The 17,878-nt window shown below is 47.2% G+C and overlaps 1 protein-coding gene across 2 annotated transcripts; it reads right to left on the bottom strand.

The window, feature by feature from the left end:
- Positions 1 to 979: 979 nt before the first annotated feature.
- On the bottom strand, positions 980 to 16,978 carry SERPING1 (serpin family G member 1). Of its 2 annotated transcripts, none has more exons than XM_003920115.4 (8): positions 16,891 to 16,978; positions 16,268 to 16,340; positions 14,044 to 14,515; positions 12,572 to 12,706; positions 8,997 to 9,200; positions 8,662 to 8,801; positions 3,842 to 4,061; positions 980 to 1,500 (listed from the first exon to the last, which is right to left on the bottom strand). In XM_003920115.4, the coding sequence occupies exons 2-8, from the start codon at positions 16,316 to 16,318 to the stop codon at positions 1,247 to 1,249; spliced, it is 1,476 nt and encodes a 491-aa protein (XP_003920164.3). In that variant the 5' UTR covers positions 16,319 to 16,340; positions 16,891 to 16,978; the 3' UTR covers positions 980 to 1,246. The 2 variants fall into 2 exon arrangements, with proteins under 2 accessions (XP_003920164.3, XP_010333030.3); XM_010334728.3 differs by lacking the exon at positions 16,891 to 16,978 and adding an exon at positions 16,869 to 16,887.
- Between the last annotated feature and the right edge of the window lie 900 nt (positions 16,979 to 17,878).

The following is a 17,878-nucleotide window of genomic DNA, read 5'->3' as shown; positions in this document are numbered from 1 at the left end:
TTGAATACCAGTTGCTTCAATATTAAGGGACAAGAGCTCCCATGGCTCCTGTATCAGCCAGCTATTGCTGTATAAGTGACGTTAAACTTAGCAGCTTCAAACAGCAACCCTTTGTTATTTCATGTAAGTTTCAGGGTTCGCTGGGTGATACATGGATTGCACGAATAGTCCCCAGTTAATGGCTCTTTGCCCTATAACTTTGTAGTGCTTTTCCAGTCTAACTCTAGGTTTGGTCCTGTGATTTGCTTTGGCTGCTAGGACAATGGTAAACTTGATGCAAGCAGAGGTGTGAGAAAGAGACTGCCCGTTTGACCCTTTTCCATTACAGGTTAGCCTGCTAGATGGACATACAAGACATGTAGAAGAACCAAGTTGTCTTGGTGTCCTGGCTGAGGCCACAAAAGACCAGTCATCCCCTAACCAACCCAACTATACCTTACAGAGGTATGAATGCACCCAGGAGAAGATCAGCCAGGTCCAGCCCAGATCAGCAAATCCACCTAGCCAACTCTGAAACTTTACATGAAATAACAAAGGGTTGCTTTTGAAGCTGCTGAGTTTAATGTGACCTGTTATACAGCAATAGTTGGCTGATACAGGAGCCACGGAGTTCCTGTCCTTTAATAATGAAGCAGCTGATATTCAAAAGCAAAGGAAAAGTTTGGTATGGTGGCTCATGTCTACAATCCCAGCACTTTGGGAGGCTGTGTTAGGAGGACTGCTTGAGCCCAGGAGTTAGAGACCAGTCTAGGCAACATAGTAAGATTGTCTCTATAAAAAATTTAAAAATTAGCTGGGCATGGTGCCAAGCACATGCAGTCCCACCTACTTAGGAGGCTGGGGTGGGAGGATCGCTTGAGCTCAGGAGGTTAAGGCTGCAGTGAGCCTTGATCTCAACACTGTACTCCAGTCTGGGTGACAGAGTGAGACCCTGCCTAAAAAAAAATAAAAACCAACAACAAAGGCAAAGCAGAGAAAGTCGTGGTCTGCCAGGTTTTATTTGTAGAGTCTGGTGAACTTGAACTAGAGAAAGCTGCAAAAAGTGGCTTGGAGAGCATGGCAGGGCCATGGAGAAGAGCTAACAGAAGTAGGTCCGTCGGCCAGACCCTGAGGGAGCCCTTTTGGTGGAGAGCGGACACCTGAGGCAGGAGGTGGCTGGGGCCAAGTCCAGGAAGACAGCAGCAGGGCTGCAACTGAGAGCTGAGGCTGGAGAGGTAGCGCTCGCCCTAACCTGACCCTGCAGATTTCAGGCCCTGGGATCATAAACTCGTCCCATGAAGATGGGGAATTTGTGCTGCTGGTCCCAGAGCACAAAGAGGAAGGGCTGCTGCACTTCAAAGATCAGCAAGGTGCGGGCCACAGAGATGGCAGAGGCTGCAGCCGCCTCCACCCCAGTCTCCGTCAGTTCCAGCACTGTCTGGTGCTGCATCGCAGAAACCTGAAGATCTGGGTCCTCTGTCAGCCCACACAGGTTGAGGTCATAAGAAAAGTCGAAGAATTCTAGGGCAAAACCAGAGAAAAACAGAATCAGAGGCCAGCATGAAACCCTCAGCGGATGGAGGGTCCTGAATTCTCTGGGTTCATCCTGAATCCCGATGCTCTCTTCCTCCTCCTCCCTTGTTTGCCAGATTACATACTGTACCCTCTGCCCAGTTCGTGGGATCCTCTATTAGTGGGTCCTACACTGCCACTCTGTCTCAAGAGGTGAGGGGCCTTGTCCCCCCGCCTCAAAACAACCCTGAAAAATGATGCCATTGCTTCCTTGTCTCCCAGGACCTTGGAAGTGAAGTAATGTATCAGAGATAGGTCATATGTTAAAAAATGAGATTATATGCAATGCTATGATGCTGTGAAAAATGGGAAAATACGCCAGGAGCATCTTTAGCTCCAAATATTAGACCATTTAATATTTGGTCTTGGATCCCAGTTCCTGATACAGAGCTACTAGATCCCCTGGAATTTCTTGGGTCATAAGAATGCCTTTTGTGCTAATGAGGCTACTCCTGCTGGCTTCCAGATGGGGACTGGTCACCAGGAAGACCAAGCCAGGATTAGAAGCTTCAGACTTTCAGACCCACTCTCCATCCTCTGGGGATAGGAGAGGAGCTGGAGACTGAGTAATAATCAATCAAGCCTACATGATGAGCCTCCTAAAGTACAGGGTTCTGAGAGTTTCCAGTTGGTGAACACGTACTTGCACCAGGAAGGCAGCAAACCAAACTCCACAGGATAGATGCTCCTGCGCCTAGGACCCTTCCAGATTTTGCCCTATGTATCTCTTCACCTGGCTGTTCATCTGTATCCTTTACTTAATCCTTTATATAATAAACTGGTAAACATAAGGGTCTCCTGAGTTTTGTCAGCTATTCTAGCAAATGATGAAACCCTAGCAGGGAGTGGGAATCTCCAAATTATAAATGGTTGGTCTGACGCACAAGTGACAACCCTGTCTTGTAACTGACATCGAAAATGGGAGGAAATCTGGCGGGCTTGAGCCCTTAAACTGTGGGATCTGATGTTATTTCCAGGTAGAGAACGTTAGAATTGGATTCAATTGTAGGACACGCAGTTTGCGTCCCCCGAGAACTACAGAATTGCTTGGAAAACACTCCCACACCTATTTGGTGGCCAGAAGTGTTGAATGAAAATAAAAAAGAGGGTTTTTTTTTCCTATACAGATGGCATATACAAGGAAATGACATCTCTAACAGGAAGTGAAGTGACAGGGCTGAACATGAGATAAAAGGTTAAAAAATGAGGCTGGGCACGGTAGCTCATGCCTGTAATCCCAGCAATTTGGGAAGGTGAGGTGGGCAGATCACTTGAGGCCAGGAGTTCAAGACCAGCCTGGCCAATTAGTGAAACCCTGTCTCTACTAAAAAAACAAAAAAATTAGCTGGGCATGGTGGTGGGTGCCTGTAATCCCTGTTACTTGGGAGGCTGAGGCAGGAGGATTGCTTGAACCTGGGAGGTGGAGGCTGCAGTGAGCCAAGATCATGCCATTGGACACCTGCCTGGGTGACAGAGTGAGACTCTGTCTCAAAAACAAAGAAAAAAGCCAAAAAAACAAAAACAAAGTTTAGAAAATGGAGTCTCTCTTGCCTCTCGTAAACTCAGAAGCCTCCAGACCTGTACTTCCTAACAGCTTCTTGCATATGCCATGGCGTAGTTGACTGTCATGAAACGTCTCTGGGGAAAGAGTATCCATGATTCACCTTGGTTACCTGTCCCACTGTCCCACTGCTTATGTCACAAGGAACCACTGAAAAAACTCAGGAGAGGCTGAGCATGGTGGTTTACACTTATAATCCCAGCACTTTGGGAGGCCGAGGTGGGCGGATCATGAGTCAGGAGTTCGAGACCGGCCTGACCAACACAATGAAACCCTGTCTCTACTAAAAATACAGAAATTTGCTGGGTGTGGTACAGGCACCTGTAATCCCAGCTACTCGGGAGGCTGGGGCAGGAGAATCACTTGAACCCGGGAGGTGGAGGTTGCAGTGATCACGCCCCTGCACTCCAGCCTGGGCAACAGAGTGTAAAAAAAAAAAAAAAAGAAAATACTCAGGAGAGCTGGAGACCTGCACCGGTGTTCTGGTTTGCCTCTGACTAGCTCAAGGATAAATCATGGAATCTTTGAGTAAGTCACATAAAGCTTTTGAGCCTCCATTTCCACGATGATCCAATGGGATAATAGTACCTACCCCTCTAACTTGCAGGATTTCAGGACAAACTGAGATTATGAATGTAAAAAATACTCTAGAGAATGCTAACTGCATCTGAGGGATCCCTGCTTTCTCCTCTGATTGCCTGGGTATAATCCTAAGCTACCAGAGCTCACCCAATTTCTCCATGATTGACAGCATATCCTGGCTGGTCGTCACTTTGATGCGGGGCAGAGATAGGAGAGTTGGCTGGAACTTGGACATCTCCAGCTTCTTCATGATGGCCTTGAAAACAGAGGGGCTGAGAGCCTGTTCCACATCTTCAAGACGATGTTTCAGGTTCTGGGGTACCAGGATCACCAAACTCATATTGTGGGAGAGCTGCAGTTGCCCCACCTAGAAAATAAGAGATGCACCTTAACAGTCTTCCTACTGCAGCTCTTTCGGCCTCCACCCTCTGTGTTACAAAGCCATCCTGCAGTCTGCTGCCACAGTCTGTATTTCAACAAGCAGCAGTCAGACCGAGGCTTCCAGGCTTTGCCACGAAATGGGGATGCCAGCTGGGTGAACAGTGCTGCTCTAACTCTGTGCTGGGGAGAAGCAGAAGAAGGAGCATGAGTTTCTGATCATACCCTGACTCTACCACTGATAAGCTATGTAATATGGGCAAGTGATGTGACTTCTCTGAGCCCTGTTCCCTTCCTCCCAAATGCGTTGTGCACGTAGTATAGAGCATGCATAATGAACTGCCAGAGTTAGCAGGTCAGCCCCTTTAAAAACTATCCGTGGCTCTTCACGGCCTATGATATTAAGTACAAATCTTAGCATGGCATTCAAGATAATTCACAGGATGATCTTAGTCTACCTTTCTGCTTTGCCATTAGAAAGACTTTCAACTGGTGGCCAGACAAAAGTATGTAAGAAGTACAGGACCCATGGGTTTAATACAGGGATTGTCAACTCAGAGTGAATTTGCCTCTCAGTAGACATTTGGTAATGTCCGGAGACATTTTGGTTGTCACAGCTGGCAGGGGGCAGGGAGGATGTGCACAAAGCCAGTGCTACTGGCTTCTAGTAGGTAGAACTAAGGATGGTGCTAAATTCTACAACACATGAGGCAGCCCCCTACAAGAAAGAATTATCTGACCCAATACATCAATAGTGCCAAGGCTCAGAAACCCTAGTCTAATAGGATAGGAGACTGTCATGAAATGGTATTATAATTAAGGCTGAAAGAACAAAACGAACCTAGAAGAATGTAGAATTCAACTGGGCAATAAAGAAATTAACTGAGGCCAGGCACGGTGGCTCACGCCTACAATACTAGCCACTTTGGGAGGCTGAGGTGGGTGAATCACGAGGTCAGGAGTTCAAGACCAGCCTGGCCAACATGGTGAAACCCCACCTCTACTAAAAACTATAAAAATTAGCCAGGCACGGTTACGGCAGGCGCCTGTAATACCAGGAACTTGGGAGGCTGAGGCAGAATAGTCACTTGACCTGGGAGGCCGAGGCTGCAGTGAGCTGAGATTGCACCGCTACACTCCAGCCTGGGTGACAGAGAGACTCCATCTCAAAAAAAAAAAAAAAAAAAAAAAGAGAGAAAGAAATTAACTGAAAGCAATCAATTGTTGGAACCTGAAAAATGGCCCAGAAGAAGTAAGTTGTAAGCCAGTTTTGACTGAAGAGGATGGACATGGGCTCCCTGTTGACATAGGACTCAAGTTGGATTTACTCATTTGAGTAGCATATGCCTTTCAAGTCCTATGTATGAACATTGAATCTCTGACCAAAAATGTACCATGCTGTGGTCTTGATTTGCAAGCCAGTAACCTCAGGGTACCTGAGCTGGTAAACCTCACCCCCTTTCTTGGGTAAATATTCTTAAGTACCAGGAAGATTTAGAATTTAGTATGAGAATGACAAAGGAAACCAACTTCATCATGTTAAAACCAGGTGTTAAGTTCAGGGTAACTTATATGTTTGTTATTTAAAATAGTGACTGTAATTTTTAAGAGAATCTAATATACTAGTTTTATGCTTTTAAGCAAAGTTGTAGGATAATTTCAATAAGTATGAGAATGACATTGGAATGTTGGCTAGAAGTCAAAAAAAATTAAAAGGCATAAGTAAATTTTTAATTTTGCATGTCAGCACATTAAATTAATTATCTGTTTAAACCTCAAGGAACTCTAAATAGTAGCTTTTGTGCACAAAACTACTCTTCTTACTTCGGCTTTAAAAAAAAACAACCTCAAGCTGGGCACAGTGACTCATGCCTGTAATCCCAGCACTTTGGGAGGCCGAGGTGGGTGGATCATTTGAGGTCAGGAGTTCGAGACCTGCCTGGCCAACATGGCTAAACCCTGTCTCCACTAAAAATACAAAAATTAGCTGAGCGTGATGGCGGGCGCCTGTAATCCCAGCTACCTGGGAGGCTAAGGCAGGAGAATCACATGAACCTGTGAGACAGAGGCTGCAGTGAGCTGGGATTGTGCCACTGCACTACAGCCTGGGTGACAGAATGAGACTCTGTTTCAAAAGAAAAACAAACAAAACTCAAAATTGGCTTAGGGAGATGGAAATTACTCTTAATATGATACCTCCTTTGTGCTTTGAATATTTATTATCTATATTATATGTCCAGAATGCTCACCTCAACCTGTTACCTCACCTCAATGGCTACGACAATCTATTCCCAAGGAACTTTTACAATGATTTTTGGTTTAGAGTTTTGTGTGAGACTTTAAACATATTTTTAGAGGGGAAACACTTGTTCTTATAAATTCAAATAGTTACATTTAAACCTAACTTGTTAAATTCTTTTTTAAATTTTTTAATTATCTTTTTATTTTATTTTATTTTTATAGCAGAGATGGGGTTTCTCCATGTTGGTCAGGCTGGTCTTGAACTTCCAACCTCAGGTGATCCACCCGCCTTAGCCTCCCAAAGTACTGAGATTATAGGCGTGAGCCACCTCGCCCAGTCCACTTAAGATTCCTACTTTCTACCTAACATATATGGCTTTAATTAACTAACTATTCCAATTGATTTTTTTTTTTTTTTTTTGAGATGGAGTTTTGCTCTTGTTACCCAGGCTGGAGTGCAATGGCGCGATCTCGGCTCACCGTAACCTCCGCCTCCTGGGTTCAGGCAATTCTCCTGCCTCAGCCTCCTGAGTAGCTGGGATTACAGGCATGCGCCACCACACCCAGCTAATTTTTTGTATTTTTAGTAGAGACGGGGTTTCACCTTGTTGACCAGGATGGTCTTGATCCCTTGACCTCGTGATCCACCCGCCTCGGCCTCCCAAAGTGCTAGGATTACAGGCTTGAGCCACTGCGCCTGGCCCTCCAATTGATTTTTAAAACTCCTATTTATACCTACCCCCACATATCTCGAATTTGAACAATGCTCTGGACCTGTCACATATATTCACTCTTCTGTGCCTTATTCACGCTATTCTGGTTCTGCTAAATGAGTCATGAATGAACAAATACATTAGATAGGGATAGATGGATGGGTAGATAAATACATGAGTGAATAAATAAGTGAGCAAAGAATGGTCAAAAATAAACTCCTTGGCCGGGCACTGTGGTTCACGCCTGTAATCCCAGCACTTTGGTAGGCCGAGGGTGTGGATCACTTGATGTCAGGAGTTAGAGACCAGCTTGGCTAACATGGTGAAACCCCATCTCTACTAAAAATACAAAAATTAGCTAAGTGTGGTGGCAGGTGCCTGTAGTCCCAGCTACTTGGGAAGCTGAGACATGAGAATTGTTTAAACCTGGGAGGCAGAGGTTGCAGTAAGCTGAGATCGTGCCACTGCACTCCAGCCTGAGTTAGAGACCCTGTCTCGAAAAAAAAAACCCTCTATGAAGTCTTCCAGCCACTTTTACTAAGTGAGTAGCTCCCTTTGGCACCCTCTATTTCATCCATTCATTGATTCAGCAAACACTGAATGAGCACCTATTACAGGTGGCATTGTTCTAGGCACTCCAGATACAGAAAGAAACAAGACAGGTCCCTGTATTCAAGTAGAGAGATAATATCTTAGTGAGACACACAATATCCTAAGCAAATAAGAAAATAAATGATATAATTTCAGATGGTGATGGGTATCATGAATATAATAAAACAGCACTGATATCACAGGGTGAGGAGGAGGCTACTTTAAAGGTGAAAAGACTTTTCCACGAAGGTGACCTCTGAGCTGACACCAAAATGATCACAAGGAACAAGCTACGTGAAGATCTGAGTCAAGAGGGATCCAGGCAGAGAGGAAAGCTAAGGAAAGCTCCCAGCGTGGAACCAACCTGGCACGTTCCAAGAACAGATCCCTTGTTTCTTGGCCAGGTCCTGAGACATTGTCTCTCATTGTTTTCTACCTCATAGGTCTGTGTTTTGTCATCCTAACAAGGTGGAAACAGCTGGAAACTGGGCATGAGGTAAACTACTAATTGGAATCCGCTGGGTTCCATATTCCATCTTCTCTCCCTCCCCACTCATCAATTTCTATTGTTCTATTTCTGCTAAGGCACTTAAGCCATTTAACACATGTGCCCACACGCACTTACCACATATATGCGTGTACAAGGATATACTTATACATGTGTACATATGTATATTGTGCTATACAAGGTACACGCATACACACAGGACTTGTTAAACCATCAGGGTCTTCTGAAGAGTTGACTGGAAAAAGAAACAGATGTGTAGAATAGGAACACGACTCACATTTTGCCATTTAATGTAGGAGAGGTACATGAAGAAACTTGAGAATCCTGTTTCCAGCCTAAAATATACAATGCCTGCCTTGGCCAAGGCTAGAGAAAGGAGAAGGAGAAAAGATAGAGTGAAAATACAGATGGAAGGGGTAGAAATGATGATTTTGTAAGCGTGTGCCCCAAAATGATGGGTCCACAGCAAAAAAAAAAAAAAAAGTCAGGAGACTCAAGTGGGTTTCACACAGGAGAAGGAAAGGTTAAGAACTTACGTTGGCCTTCAAAGTTTGGTCAATGAAATGGGCCACAGGGTACTTCTTGCTGTTCATCGTGAGCACTTTTATAATTGAGTTTTTGAAGTGAAAGGGTTCCATCCTGGTTTTGGTGGGATCAAATGTTGTCTTCCACTTGGCTAGAGGGAAGAGGTGGGGAGGGTTGCTCTAATGCAGGTAGGAGAAGGATGAAGAGGAGCTAAAAGCCTTGTTAGCAAAGTGTGGGGCAGGGACATTGCGATCAGATTGTAGAACTTGGGGTTAGGCGGGGCTTTGAAGCCAGGAGGGAAGAAGGACCCAAAATGGGAAGACCAACTGGCCAAGGGCCCCCTTACCACTCAGGTAGACAGCATTGAGGAGGACAAGGCGGGTGTCGACGGGCAGGCTGTCTAGCAGCTGGCTGATCTTGTTGTTGGTATTCTGGGCCACCCAGGTGTTGATGAGCTCCAAGTTGGCATCACTGTTGTTGCCCAGGACTCTGGGGCTGCTGCTGTACAGGCTCTGAGAGGCATTCACAAAGGTGTCCCTTATGGCCAGGTCTGGGGGTATGTTAAGAAAGGGAGGCATGAGTCTCCTGAACATGTCGTTCCCTCCCAGGAGCAAGATTTGAGAGTGAGCGTGCCCCCCATGGTTCTGTCTGCTCACACTAGTGAACACAGCATGGCGGAGCAGGGTCCTGTCCACTCCTCTTACAGATGTGGCAATGAAGCCCAAAGAAGGCAAACCCGGAATCAAGAACAGGAGAAGTAGCCCTAGGCCCCTGCTGCCTCTGCTTGCTATGTGACTATGGCTCAGCAAGATAATCTTTTTGAGATATTAACTTCTGGCTGGGCACGGTGGCTCACGCCTGTAATCCCAACACTTTGGGAGGCCAAGGTAGGCAGATCATGAGGTCAGGAGTTCCAGACCAGCCTGACCAACGTAATGAAACCCCATCTCTACTAGAAATACAAAAATTAGCCAGGCATAGTGGTGCATGCCAGTAAACCCAGCTACTTGGGAGACTGAGGCAGGAGAATCGCTTGAATCTGGGAGACAGAGGTTGCAGTAAGCCAGATTGTGCCATTGCAGTTCTAGCCTGGGCAAGAAGAGCAAGAGACCATCTCAAAAAAAAAAAAAAAGAGAGAGAGAGAGCGATATTAACTTCCATTTGCCTCACTGTTCCCTCTTTTTGTCCTTAATTCAGCATGGGATAGACTCTGTTTCCTGACCTTCGTAGAAATTTGTGACAAAACTTCCTGACTTTTGCTCTCCAAAAACCTTTGGTCCACTGAAAAAAAAAAAGCATTCGGCCGGGCGAGGTGGCTCACGCCTATAAACTCAGCACTTTGGAGGCCAAGGTGGGCAAATCACCTGAGGTTGGGAGTTCAAGACCAGCCTGACCAACATGGCGAAACCCCATCTTTAAAAAAAAAAAGCATTCAAAAGATAATTTTTCCAGGACTAAATAGATTAAAGATATATTCCCAGCTGGGCATGGTGGCTCACACCTGTAATCTCAGCATTTTGGGAGGCCATGGTGGGGGATCATTTGAGGCCAGGAGTTCAAGACCAGCCTGGCCAACATAGTGAAACCCCATCTCTTCTAAAAACAGAGAAATTGGCTGGGTGTGCTGGCAGGTAATCCCAGCTATAATAATCCCAGCACTTGTAATCCCAGCTATTTGGGAGGCTGAGGCAGGAGAATCACTTGAACCTGGGAGGCTGAGGTTGCAGTGAGCTGAGATTGTGCCACCGCATTCCAACCCTGGGTGACAGAGAGAGTTTCCGTCTCAAACAAACAAACAAAAAAGATATTTTCTCAGGCTTTGCTGATGCCTAAGTTCAACATAAGACCAAGAGCCCTCCTTGGCACAGCTCCAGGGTGCAGCTAGACGGGGATAGATGCCATAACATATTGAATGCTGTTACCTTTTTCACCAACCTAGCCAGACAGCAGATAAAGCTGACTTATAGCTTTGTAAGTAATAATAAGTGTGCCATTGCTTGAACACCTCTGAGTCATATTTTTCCCACATCTAGAAGAGGGTATTTTTTAGATGATGGAGTGAGAGGTGAATTTTTAAATTTTATTTTTGTTATTTATTTTTATTTTTTAAGAGACAGGGTCTTACTCTGTCACCCAGGCTGGAGTACAGTGGCATAAACATAGCTCACTCTAACTTCGAATTCCTTGGCTCAAGCAATCCTTCTGCCTCAGTCCTTAGTAGCTGGAACTACAGGCATGCACCACCACCACATCCAGGTAATTTTGAACATTTTTTGCAGACATGAGGTCTCTCTATGTTGCCCAGAGGCTAGTCTCAAAATTCTAGCCTCAAGCAATCCTCCTACTGCAGCCTCTCAGTGTTGGAATTACAGGCACGAGCCACTGCACCAGACCTGAGTATGGCTTTTGTAGCTTTAAAAAACAACAAAAGCCGCATATTAAAAGATGTTTTCCTTTATTTAAAAAGGGAGGTAGGTAGATTAGTTCAATGGTTATCAAACATTTTAAAGTAGGAGATGTGTGGGGGATTTTTTGTTTTGTTTTGGTTTTGGTTTTTTTTTTTGAGATGGAGTCTTGCTCTGTCACCTGGGCTGGAGTGCAGTGGTGAGATCTCAGCTCACTGCAGCCTTGGTCTCCCAGGTTCAAGCAATTCTTCTGCCTTAGCCTCCTGGGTAGCTAGGATTACAGGCACATGCTACCACAGCTGGCTAATTTTTGTATTTTTAGTAGAGACAGGGTTTCATTATGTTGGCCATGCTGGTCTCGAACTCCTGACCTTAGGTGATCTGCCCGCTTCTGACTCCCAAAGTGCTGGGATTACAGGCTTGAGCCACCACACCTGGCCAGAACAGTGTTTAAACAAGGGCATGTCCGAGGGCCATACTATAAAATGGGCTCTGGCTGAGGCTGAGTGGGAGCTCAGAGCCCAGCTGGTCCGTCTCCCTCTCACAGAAGTGGTGCACCCCTCCCCACCACTTAGGCTCCCCACACTCCACTTCCACCATGACTCCAGAAACAGCTCTGCAGAGCCCTAGGGCTCTAAGGAACCACGTCTGAACACAACTACACTAGATGGTTTTGTAAGTTTATTATTACTATTTATTACCACTCTTACCTACTTAATAACATAATACATGTAAATGATAACAAGTTCACATAACACAAAAATAGAGTCCCAAGACTCCTTTGACCCAAAAATTAGCAAAAAAATTTTTTGTTTATGTCTATAGCTCTCTAGCCCTTTAGCCCTATCTATTAATGAATGCATATGGGTAATCTTTTTATTTTTTTTTTTTGAGACATAGTCTCAGTCTGTCACCCAGGCCGGAGTGCAGTGGTGCAATCTTGGCTCACTGCAACCTCTGCCAGGTTCAAGCAATTCTCCTGCCTCAGCTTCCTAAATAGCTGGGACTATAGGCACATGCCATCACACTTGGCTAATTTGTGTATTTTTAGCAGAGACAGGTTTTCCTTGTGTTGGCCAGAGTGGTCTCAAACTCCTGACCTCAAGTAATCTGCTCACCTCAGCCTCCCAAAGTGCCACCATGCCCAGCCCCACCCTGTACCCAACTTTTTTTATTTTTAAATAGAGACTGGGTTTTGCCATGTTGCCCAGGCTGATCTTGAAGGCCTTGGTCTCCCAAAGTGCTTAGCATTACAGACGTGAACCACCGCACCTGCCCAGTTATTTTTATTCGAAAGGAGTTGATGAATGCAAGGGACTTGCCCAAGGTCTCACTAGAAGAACAATCCAGTTCCTGGAGTCACCTGATGCTCCTGCCAAGGTCTTCACCTGCTCTGCAGTCCATCCCTGATACTCGAGCTCTAACATTCCCTCTGTCCTTTCCCCAGTGCTGGGACCCCCTTCAGAGTCCTCTCAGGACCTTTCTCTGCAGACACTGCCCCTTCCTGGGCACTCACCTGGGCTGTGGAAGATCTGAGAGACTGAGGTGACTCCTTTGGTTGTAAAGGCCTTCAGGGCCTGGTGGACACAGGTGAAGTCCTTGGGGTAGGAGAGGACGTTCTCCAGGTTTGTTCTGGTGTTGTCCCCAGCCCCTGTAATAAAGGGCAGAGATTAAGGGGAACTGCAGGATGAGTTGGGGACGTTTCTTGGGAATGAGGTTTGGGGACCAGGCTGGAATGGAGGGTGTTCCATGCTTTAGAGGGAATCACAGATCATCTGAGCTGGAAGGGTTTCTTTTTTTTTTAGACAGTCTTGCTCTGTTGCCCAGGCTGGAGTGCAGTGGTGCAATCTCAGCTCACTGCAACCTCTATCTTCCAGGTTCAAAGGATCCTCCCACCTCTGCCTCCCAAGTAGCTGAGACTACAGGCATACACCACCATGCCTGGCTAATTTTTGTATTTTTAGTAGAGACAGGGTTTCAACGCGTTGGCCAGGCTGGTCTTAAACTCCTGCCTTGGCCTCCCAAAGTGCCAGCATTACAGGTGTGAGTCACCGTGCCTGGCCAAGAAAGATTCTGTAGCTTTCTTAGGATTCCCCCTGGGGAGTCATAGCTCACTCTCCACTGCTTGTAGTAATTTGTTTGTGCCATTCCTAGGGTAATTACCCAATGGGACTTGACAGTAATCCCTCAGGATGGCAGAGGATCCACATTTTTTTGACCTCCCACTAAGTCAGGCACTAGGCTATCTGCTTCTTAATCTTTTGAGGTAGATAGCATCATCACTATTTCACACAAGAGGAGTCAAGGCTCAGCGTGCTTACAGTGATCTGCCTAAGGTCACAGAGCTAGAAAGCCGTAGTACCACAATCTATTCTAGGTCTATCGCTGATTATTTCATCTTTGTATTTTTTTTTCTTTTTTTTTGAGACAGTCTCACTCTGTTGCCCAGGCTGGATTGCAGTGATGTGATCTCAGCTCATGGCAACCTCCACCTCCTGGGTTCAAACAATTCTCCTGCCTCAGCTGCCCAAGTAGCTGGGATTACAGGTATGCACCAGCACACCCCACTGATTTTTGTATTTTTAGTAGAGATGGGGTTTCACCATGTTGACCAGGCTGGTCTCAAACTCTTGACCTCAGGTGATCCACCCACCTTGGCCTCCCAGTGCTGAGATTACAGGCATGAGCTACAGCACCCGATTTCATCTTTCTTATCACCTCTCCTTGCTGTGAAACATGGTTAGTCGCTGGGACCTTATTTTATATGTTCTTGTACAGTCATAGGGTTTTACAAGCAATCGTGCCTATTAAATCTTTGTTAAATGATGGAATGTTCAAGAATCAAAGGATACATCCCTCTACCCCACCACTATATATAACCCATTTTTACAGCTCTTCCCAGAGGCATGGTTTTATAAGTGTCTGGGTTGGTGACCATCTTGGGAGTATCGAACAAATGACGTGGAAAGAATTCAGTCAGGGTCTTACCGAGCAGGACCTGGGTGAGGAGGCTGGCGATGCTGAATGGGGAGAAAACCATGTTGGTCTCTGCCTTCTTCATTGCTGAGAAGGCGTGGTAGAGCTTCAGGGAGAAATCTATCAAAGCATCCCCCAACATGGCCTCTGCTGAATGACTCTCCACATCAGAGCAGAGAGTAACAGGTCCTGGGCAGAGGGGCCCAGTAGTGGGCTGGATAGGAGAATCTGTGGGAAGCTGGGTAGTTGATAGGGTGGGGGGTTGGGTTGTGGTGGTGGGTTCATCAGTGGTATTAGCTGTTATGTTGGTGGCTGAATTGGTTGTTGAGTTGGTTGTTGACGGGCTGGAAGTCGCCAGGATGGGTTCAATTAATAGACCCTCGGAGATATCTGCCATTGTTTTCTTCCCTTCCCTTCTCTCTTGTGAACTCTCTGGATCCCTGGAGCTGGAGCTGGCAGCAGTTTGATTTGAGGAGGCTGTATCCTGTGGTTCAAGAAACTGAGTTTCATTTTTTCTTTCTATGAGCCACAGTCCCCTAAAATACTCAAAGCAAGAAGAGAAGGGGATGTGGAAAATATCCTGTACCAGAGAGTAATTTCTGAGACAGTGTGGTGGGTGAGGAGCCTATCTTAGAACCACCACCACTAATTCCTCAGAGAAGGGGCAATCCGTGGTGACAGTGGGGGGTGCACAGGAATGTGCTCTGTAGAAGAGGAGGGACAGTCAGGGACTCTGTAATCTCTGACCAATTACTGACCTGTAGGAAGTTGTTTTCCAAGGCAGTGAAGCTGAGTGTCAGTTGCCATTTATCTATGTTCTTGCAATTTCCTGTAAATATCTACCTGTTCGACTCACTTGCTTGGCTAATACAGACATTAGAACTTGCAGCCCTTGCTTTAGAACAGTAAATTTTCGAATTGTGGGTTGTAACCCACTGGTGGGTGTGGAAAAACAATACACATTAGAAAGGGAAAGAAGGAAGGGAGGGAGAGAGAAGTAGCATAGGCCAGCGGCTCTGAAACAATTTTGACTCCCAGGGGTATTTAGCAATGTCTGGAGGCATTCTTGATTGTCATAGGGAGACAGTAGGGAAAATGCTACCAGAATCTAGCATACTACAAAATATCCTAAGATGCAAAGGGTAGCCCATCAGCAGTGAATTATCCGTCCCCAATGTCAACAGATCCTCAGCTCAGAAACCATGCATTAGCCCCATTTCAGAGGCAGAGAAACCGATGCTGACACTTTTTTTTTTTTTTTTTTTTTTTTTTTTTTTTTTTGAGACAGAGTTTTGCTCTGTTGCCCAGGCTGGAATGCAGTGGTGCGATCTCAGCTCTCTGCAACCTTCGCCTCCCGGGTTCAAGCGATTGTCCTGCCTCAGCCTCCCAAGTAGCTGGGACTACAGGTACATGCCACTGCGCCCAGCCAATTTTTGTATTTTTAGTAGAGACGGGGTTTCACCATGTTGGCCAGGATGCTCTCGAACTCTGACCTTGTGATCTGCCCACCTCGGCCTCCCAAAGTGCTGGGATTACAGGTGTGAGTCACTAACTAGTCCAGGGTCTCACAGAAATGGGAGAAACAGCTAGGGGTCAAAATGAGGTGTCTGATTTCAAACTCTCTGCTCATAGCTACATCATCTGCTGAGTATGTGATGCCAGCTTGCACACGTCCCGTACTTCTTAGCCTTATTTCTAGTCCACGACCTCCCAGACCACTGGGACCTCTCACTGCTATTGACGCCCACCCAGACCGAGGTACCTTTGCTACCATTTCTCCCTGTCTTCACAGGCCCTGGCCTGGGACCTCAGCCTGTGTCACAACAGCGAAACCTCCCACAGCTCTTTTCTACAGCAAACTCTTGCTTTGATATCACAAAATGCTCCCCATCTCTTTGCCCTGTGTGATCCTCCTGCCAAGCCCGCTTGGGATCAGAGTGGATCAGAGTGGGATCTGTTTATTCAACATTTTACAAATCAGGAGGAGCAGGCTGGGAAAAGTGACTTGCTCAAGACCACGCAGCGCAGCTCCTGCGTGGACCGCCAAGATTAGAACCTGCATCTGTCTGAGTCCTGAGCTCTTTCCACCATCTACGAGTGCGGGTGCAAGGATCACACTCGCTGATCCCAAGAGGAGGGCTCCTCATTCTCCGGAGCCTGAAGGGTTAATCCTCAGCCACCGCCCCCCCCCACCCTGTCTCCACCCCCATCCCCTATCCCACAAGGGACCACATACCCCAGCCAGCAGCAGCAGCAGGAGGGTCAGCAGGGTCAGCCTGGAGGCCATCTGGGCGGCGACGTCAGCGGACCTGCGGAGCCAGCCAGCATCGGAGCCGGCTCCGAGCCGGGGAGCCCAGGGAGCCCGGAGGGGCCCCCACTCCGACCCCACCGAGGCCCGCCCCCATTCCATCCCAAGCCCCAGCCCCTCTCAGCGAATTCCCTCCTCCTCCCTCTCGGGGCCACCTCCTCCCTGGCTCCTCCCTCTGTTTTGTTTTCCCCAAACCGCTTCCCTTTCCCGGCACCGGCTGGCCCTTCCTCTCCCCGCGGGCCCGGGTCTCCGTCCATCTGTTCAGTCGGAGGGGAGGTTTGGCGGGGCGGAGGGGCGGGGGGTCCTGCTTTAACCAAACAATGAGGCCAGAGGCGTGGGGGAGGGGAAGTCCAGAGGGGCTGAGCACAGCAGGCCTGAGGCGGGAGGGGTTGGGGGAGGAGGAGGAGGCAGAAGTCCCAAGTGGAAGCAAACCTATAGAGACCACCAAGATCCAAAGGGACAGGAAGGCGGGGGTGAGGAGACCCCCTCCTGGACCTCTTCACCCCACGCTTTCCACCCTACTCCCCACCTTTGCCCAGCACCAAACCTACTCCAAACTCCTGGTCACCAGGCAGCTCCAGTGCAGACTGACTAAAGAGCCCAGCAGGGTCAAGGAGGGTGGGGTATGGGGGGGCAGTCTTAGCTATTGGCTGGCCCAGGACACTGCCCAGTTACAAATTAAGGATGATTGATCGCTGGTGTGATTTCCTGTAAATCAGGATGGGACGGGATGGGGCTGAGTGGTTGGTCCTCTTTGTGCCTCAGGCCAGGAATTTAGCCGAAATCCCCTGGTGGGTGGGGTTAATGGGAAAGCTTGGTGCAGCTCTCAGCTCTCCGCATCCAAAGCTTCCCCGGGGTCTTCATGGGTAACAGTAAAAACAGCACGTACACAAAATGTGCTCCGCAATTTTTTAGGGAATGAGCATTTTGGAAATTGCTCATCTCCGTTGATCCTCAAAGTGACCCTTTGGAAATAGGCCCCGTTGTGCCCATTTGATAGTTCAGAAACTGAGCCTTAGAGCAGTGAAATGTCCCGCCCTGGTCACCCTCATTTGGAGAAGCATCCCGAAGCTGAATCCCTGCTTCCATCTCTTCTGTGCGCTGCAGGTGTTCTGCCAGTCTTTGCTCTTAAGAGACCCACAATCTGTAGTTCTGCCTTGTATAATAGACAAGGGATGAGAGGCACCCGGCTCAGAAAGCATTCACCTTAATTAAAAATTAAAAACTGGCCGGTTGTGGTGGCTTATGCCTGTAATCCCAGCACTTTGGGAGGCCAAGGTCGGGGGATCACTTGAGGCCAGGAGGTTGAGACCAGCCTGGCCAACATGGGGAAACCCTGTCTCTACTAAAAATGCAAAAATTAGCTGGGCAGTGCTGGCACACACATGCAGTCCCAGCTACTCGAGAGGCAGAGGTTGCAGTGAGCTGAGATTGCGCCACTGCACTCCAGCCTGGGTGACAGGGCAAGATGTCTCAAAAAACAAATAAATATTTAAAAACCTAAAAGCTGGGGTGTATGTGTTTGTGACTAGGGCACCA

The sequence above is a fragment of the Saimiri boliviensis genome, chromosome 6 (genome assembly GCF_048565385.1).
Source record: "Saimiri boliviensis isolate mSaiBol1 chromosome 6, mSaiBol1.pri, whole genome shotgun sequence".
NCBI lineage: Eukaryota > Metazoa > Chordata > Mammalia > Primates > Cebidae > Saimiri > Saimiri boliviensis.
The sequence above is the reverse complement of the archived record's forward strand: the minus strand, read 5'-3'. Positions and strand labels throughout refer to the sequence as shown.

What these genes read in the sequence shown, in the direction of transcription:
- SERPING1 (XM_003920115.4), bottom strand. Translation starts at nt 16,318, where the DNA reads ATGGCCTCCAGGCTGACCCTGCTGACCCTCCTGCTGCTGCTGCTGGCT. An exon ending in CCTCACCCAGGTCCTGCTCG is followed by an intron (nt 12,707 to 14,043) that starts GTAAGACCCTGA and finishes CCTTTATTACAG; the next exon opens with GGGCTGGGGACAACACCAGA. An exon ending in GTCAATCATGGAGAAATTGG is followed by an intron (nt 1,501 to 3,841) that starts GTGAGCTCTGGT and finishes GTTTTGCCCTAG; the next exon opens with AATTCTTCGACTTTTCTTAT.